Below are 6,823 nucleotides of genomic sequence, written 5' to 3' on the forward strand. Positions count from 1 at the left end.
TTCGATCTCTAGTAATTGAATTGGACGATTTCAAATTCGCACATGTCCTAAGGGAAGCAACCGTAGAAGCAGATCTCTTGTCTAAATTGGGGACGAATCAAAAAGGTTTGAATCTTTCCACAGATTTTAGGGGCATTTCCCTCAACGGTCTCCCCCCATTATCATCTTTGCCATGATGTCACAACAAGGCTTGGGTGGCTAGGCCCAACTCAGCATTCTCACTCCCCAAAGAGTTAACCTGGGTACCCAATGTTTGAAATGCCATTTCGCAATGTTCATGTTGGAGGTGATGTTCCTTGTGCACCTCAGTCTCAAGCAATGATCCACCGCTCTCATTAATGTTGGTGAGAGTACATTTCACATGCACGTGGCCATCATGTGAGAGGACATCAACTCACACGATTTGAAGCTCACAAGTGTTTAAGCCTCCATGAAACATGATGCGAGATTGTATACCCATGCTTTGATAGGGTTGGTGGGATCTATCGAAACATTTGAAGGGTGTGGGTGAGGCCCGAGCCAAAGGGGAGCAATACTTCGGGCGCAGCAAGTTGACACCCATTCGTTCTTCGGCTCCGCATGATCCCAAAGGACGCCCTCTAATTCGAAGAAAGATTCCCGTCAAGCACAAGGACCCTAGTGTCGCTATGAATGCTCTTGGTCCAACAGTGGCAAGGGTGGATGTTTCTTTGATTCCCAAGCGAAAGGCATCGAGCTCGCTGGGGCAGGCAACAAAGAAGGGTAGGAAGAGTAAGCCTACTAGTGGTTGGATGAATAGTCCAAACTACACACAAGAGGAGACGAAACATTGGTTATGGGGTTAAGCCCTACTTTGCCAAACCCGTCCTTTTTGCATCGAATCTCTTGTGTTTTGGTTCGTGATGAAGGTTTTTGTCCTTCTATTGAATGTAAACCCATGTGGCATTTTGACTATGTTTTCGTCAAGCCCATGTGGCATCTTGTAACTTGCCTGTGTGTCTTGTTGATAGATTTGTCAACATCATCTTTTGAACGGATTGCCAGGATGGAACCCAATGTAAAAATCTTTTTTTGGACAATATATATAAATTGTTATTACCGATCAAAATAATAATAATAATATAATATAATATTTTAATACGATATAACGTTTTTTTTTATAGGAATTGGGCTGGAGCCTAAAGTAATTGTTATTATTATATGTTGAGATTAATTAATTTTATGTATTAAGCTTTAGTAGACTAAACCAAAGCTATGAGAGACAAATTACCATTGTGCTATAGGCTCTACCCTATTTTAATACAATAGAATAATAATATAACTACAAAATAAATAATAATAACTACTATATATAGCTATGTAATTACATGATTATTAAATACCCTTAATGCTGAAATAACATAATATAAAAAGAAGGCTTGTTAATGGGCTGCCTAGGGCTAATCCTGGTTCCTCGGGTGGAAAGGCGAGTGAGGAAATGTAGAGAACTGAAGCAGATTGGATTAGAATGTATTTTGATGGAGCGTCGATAGGTAATCCAGGATGATGTGGAGCAGGTTTTGCCACTTTAGATGCTGAGGGCAATGTTCCAGCATTAGGGGCCAAGTCCTTATTGCGCAAAACAAATAATTGGGAAGAATGTCAGGTGGCAATTTATGCTCTCATGGTAGCAAAGAAAATAGGAGGACAAAAGGTGCATCTAGTAGGCGATTCACAAATTGTGATTAATGGCATCATCAAGGGTAAATTGGAGGCCTGGACACTAGACAAATACATCAAAAAGATTCGCGGGTTGCTACAAGGATTTGAAGAATATCGTGTTTCCCACACAAGAAGAGGAGGAAATGTGTTAGCAGACAAAATGGCTAACATTGGTGTCAGTTTAGAAGATAGACAAGAAAAACTAGAGGACTTTACTTCCATAGTCCTGAACGAAAACTAAATCTTTGTTTTCTATGGGTTGACATGACACCAACAATGATAATATAGAGAGGTGGCAGGTAGGAGGCAGTGGTCTTTCTATCAGGCATGTGTTTGAGCTACGACAGCAGCAGCACAGTGTCAAATGGTGCAGGTTCATCATTAAGAAGTATGCACATGCAGAACTCTCCAAATTTTGGAAAACATTAAATTGTGCCTTTTAACAGATGTCGCCATCTTCAAATGGTAAGCAGGGGGTGGAGGATGTAGAGGGACGTCAGCAAATTTATTTCTGTCAGCTCCCAAGAAGAAGCAAACTCCAAGTTTTAGTACTGGGATCTCGCCGCATCGCCTAGAGGAGGTATTTCGGATTGATGAAGATGAATTCATCCACATTCTAGAGAGACTACTCGGCGAGGAATTTTTGGGCAAGGGCTTTCAAGCCCACACGAACTTAGATATCTTGGCATTGTTCTGTGCTTGGGCCTTTCTTTTGGCTCGAATAAGGAGGATGCAGCCAGGGGGACGTAAAATGAAGTTGACGCTGAGTAAAGTGCAAGAAAGAAACACAAGTGAAATTTGTCGAGAGGTGCCGCCACCAGTGCATGGACGCAAAAGTGGCAAGATGCAGATGGTGGGTGGTATGATTCTCAACGAGATGCGCGAGGAGATGATGAAGCGTTGAGGGCACTTTGGCTCATTCAATCCTTGGCCCATTCTTGGCTGCCTATTTTCAGGAGTAGGGCATATCTATAGGTTGTCTTGTCTGGTGTTTTTCTTCCCTCAGTTTGTGTCAGTTTGTGGTTGTTTTTGCTGGTGTTGTTTGCTTTTTGAGTGTTAATACTCACAATCCATGGGGGTCTGCTGAAGTTTTTGTCTATTTCTCTAGGGCGGGGTTGCTTATTCAGGCATTAAGTCTGTTCATGACAGCAATGTAACAGGGATTTGAAAATCATGGCTCTAAGGCCAGTATGGTAATCATTGTAATGTTTCTCGTTATCAAAAAAATCAATCAATTATCAAAAACAAACATAATATAAAAAGAAAATGAAAATATTATATATCTTTAAAAGTATATAATATAAATAATTAATATCAAATAACTCCTTGTAACTTTTACTCACGACTGAGTAGAGACGTGATGCTTTACTCCCAAAAGCTTTGACCTTTGAAAGGTCCTCCTCTCCCACGCGAGTATAACCCCATGTCCCCATACAACTGCTTAACTCCAATTTCTCCTTCATTTTAAGCAGCTGCAGTGTTCCCATGCATATTTTATTGACAGTTATAGGATAATAAAAATTCTTTTCCTATTTTAGTGGAGCAACAACTACTTTAAAAAATTTTAAAAGCATTCAAAAAAAGGAGGGGCTAGAAATAAGCAGCTACTGCTAATTGGAAAAAAAAAACACATAGCTTCACAATTTGTTTTGCCTTCTTTTATTTGTCTCCAATTTTTTCTCTAAATCATTGTTATTAATGATTTTATTTTAAAATAGTTTTTAATATAACTGATCATAAAATAAACAAACAAAATTCATAAAATGAGGCCACCAGCTTCACAAAAAGTTGCTATAAAGTTTAAGCAGGCATAGCAGCTGCATGGGGAACCTACCTAAGTTGGGGAAAATAAAAGTACAAATGCAGGGAAAGGAAAAATGAACTGAAGCACCGAACACCAAAAGGAAACTTAAAATATAATCAGCAAATTAATCATCCAGTCAGCATTCAATAAAGAGTACAGTCAATAAAAAAGTATATTTACAGAGTCAGTATATATATATATATATATATATATATATATATATATATATATATATATATATATATATATATATATATATACAGTCAGTACAAACACACAGTAAGGGGTATACAGTAGGATAACCCTTCGATAATTCATACACAGCATTGAACACACAATCATCAAACTTGCAATATGCTCAAATAAAGATATTGCCTATTTTACTTACTTAACTCTAAGCACATAATTGTAAATCCAAGACAGCATCTTTGGTAACAAGGAACAAAATATTATATCAGCTGGCATTTAGAAACTATATACAATCAGCAGTACATCACGTTGGCATACAATCAATCAACACATCAGTAGGGATTATATATTGCTCTCACATCATAAGGTATCATTTACATTTACATTGAGCAGTTATTTGATCAACATATTGATCCCAAGATAAAACTCACATTCTACATAAAACAAAGTTCATGGAGATAGGATAAGTCATGAACATATCCATCCTGTAGATCAGGAACCCGTTGCAATTATATTATACTCAGTATATATCAGTATATTTGCAATCCATTACAATAACACTTCATAAATCAAGATTTAGGCAAGGAATGTTTACCATTTAACTGTGCGCAGTGTCAAGATAATTAGTGAGAATAAAAGTCTTAATAGGAAGAAGTCTCATTGCAATTGAAGTAATAAGAACATTGTCCTGAAATTACCACGAAATCTGATAGGTGACATTACAGAGTGACAATACATTGTTTTAAAAAATTATACAATTTAATTCCCAACCCTATTTACATCAGCATTGCAATTTCCAGCAGTTGCAAATAAATTGAATATGTTTAAGAGGGTTTCCAGTCATTGAAACTAAGTGCTTAAATCATTCTACGGCTTATGATTCATTAATAATAAGGGTTTGAAATTTGTGATCAGATTGTGCACTTTCTATTCGGTGTTTGTTATTTAGATTAAAAACAAAAAATACAGATAAATTTGCTTATCTCTAGGTTGTCCGAGTAAGGAAGCTACAGTCCACTTCTGCTGTGTTGAATATTTTCTGTATTTTTCTTTTCTTTCAGGCTCAAGAAACGTGGTTTCAGTCGTAAGTTGTTAGCAAATCCACAACCTATACAACAGCTTGAATTGTGGCCCATAACCAGATAAAGGATCTGAAAACTTAAACCACCTTAACAGCTACTATTAGGTTGCTCTGAAATCGAATAAAGAGTAGGAAGGACTATTCATCAAAAATAAATAAAGACTCGGAAGGCCTCTCGAATTAAAGCATTCCAACAAACTTTTAGTCACAAAACGCACCATACTACTTCCACATCGACATGCTAAAAATAATCCACAAAAGAACTAGTATTAAAAATACAAAGAGACTATTGAAATAAGATACACAGAGAAAGTCCAACGACACATACAGTCTTGCACGCTCCTTCTTTATTGCTTCTTTGTCTGTAAACTGAGAAAACAAATAATTTTCAAAAAAGGATAATCACTTCCAAAACCTTCTATCAAACAAAGGAAAAAGTTATCCAGCATTTCAAGATAGTGGGTACCTTTGAATGTATTTGAGTAAAATTATTATTTTTAGTGGACATTAAAATCCTTACAAATAACTGTATTTTACTTGCCTGGTAGATATCGAGGAATCGACAATGATTAACTTGAAAAGCCGGTTGATTTGAAGGTAGCCTGCAATTTTGTATCGATTCAGATCGGTATTTAGTAGATATGAATCTGCTGAAGTAGGTTAGGAGTCTGCTGCTTATGGGACTCATTTTTGTTGAACTCCTTGTTAGGCCAAATCTAAAGAAGAATCGGTTAGTGCAGAAAATTTATACAAGTTCTGATAAAATTTAAATGAGAATTTTCTGAAACGATGAACCTCCCACTGAGATTGGTATTCGTAAAGTTCAACCAAATGTTGTCTCCGAAGGCATCACATGTCAAAATGTATCCGTTCAAAGTGTGCTCTTTAAGCGGGGTTGGGTTTGGTTTGGGACGTTTTTAAGACAATGAAAGAAATGTCAAAATTTAGAACTTAAATGACATGATCAATAATTAATTAAATTAACTTGATATGTAGATAATAAATGATAATTAGGAGATAAGCAATGTAAGTTGTCATCTATATTAAGGGCATGGCATGTCAATTGAAGGTGGATTATCTTCTATTATACAATGAAGTATGTACAATAATGTGAGGATAATAATATGATAAGAGTACTAAAGGTGGATATCATACATAAATTGAAATGTATCCGTTCAAAGTGTGCTCTTTGAGTGGGGTTTAGTCTGGTTTGGAACGGTTTTAAGGCAATGAAAGAAATGTCAAAATTTAGAACTTGAAAATGACATGATCAATAATTAATTAAATTAACTTGATATGTACATAATAAATGATAATTAGGAGATAAGCAATGTAAGTTGTCACCTATATTAAGGGCATGGCATGTCAGTTGAAGGTGGATTATCTTCTATTATACAATGAAGTATGTACAATAATGTGAGGATAATAATATGATAAAGTACTAAAGGTGGATATCATGCATAAATTGAAATGTGATAATAATTATCATTATCTAAAGTGTTATTCTCCTATACTATATGTTAAAATAGGATATAAACTATTAGGTGTCTACAATGTAATCTACTATGTAAAATATTATCTTAAAGAAGCTTAAGTAAAAGTGTAATTATAATTAATTAATTATGTCAACAATTATAAATGAATGAAGGTATTTTAATAACGTCCATGAGACCAAACAGTTAAGGTATTTTACTAATGCATAAAAAACTTAGATTGTTTTCATGTTCCTTGTTATGTCAACCATCCTAGAAAACTAGTGGTTTTGTGTAGTCTTGTTTCATCAAAAAGTTGGTGTAGACAACCCTCCTTCAAGTTATTTTCATATTGTGCACGAATATTGTAGTAGGCAACATATTTAAAAATAAGGTGTCATCTTATTTCAACTACAAATCCCAAACTCCTCAAGACTCATTAAGACCTGACAAATTGCTAGTTGAGTCACCTTGATCAAGTCCTAGTGACTTGTGACTTTTCAAAAACTCACCCTAGGCAAAACTCCCCATAAACCTAGTTTTTTTTCGATTCCTAAGTCAACTCATTCTTGTCGAGTCTAAGACTAGGAAATATGG

The 6,823-nt window shown here is 35.7% G+C and overlaps 1 protein-coding gene across 2 annotated transcripts in view; it reads right to left on the bottom strand.

Annotated features, from left to right (window-relative positions):
• Positions 1-5,666, bottom strand: part of LOC149541076 (ATPase complex subunit) — a 175,651-nt gene extending 169,985 nt beyond the window's left edge. For both annotated transcript variants that reach the window (XM_089799801.1, XM_089799800.1), the window contains exons 1-2: positions 5,296-5,666; positions 5,083-5,123 (exon numbers count right to left, since the gene is read on the bottom strand). In XM_089799801.1, coding sequence (XP_089655927.1) covers positions 5,083-5,123; positions 5,296-5,442 — 188 coding nt within the window. In that variant the 5' untranslated portion in view covers positions 5,443-5,666. The remainder of the gene's footprint in view (positions 1-5,082; positions 5,124-5,295) is intronic.
• Between the last annotated feature and the right edge of the window lie 1,157 nt (positions 5,667-6,823).

Source organism: Cupressus sempervirens, chromosome 9, assembly GCF_028749045.1.
Source record: "Cupressus sempervirens isolate cs-2001-9-10 chromosome 9, ASM2874904v1, whole genome shotgun sequence".
NCBI classification, from domain to species: Eukaryota; Viridiplantae; Streptophyta; class Pinopsida; order Cupressales; family Cupressaceae; genus Cupressus; species Cupressus sempervirens.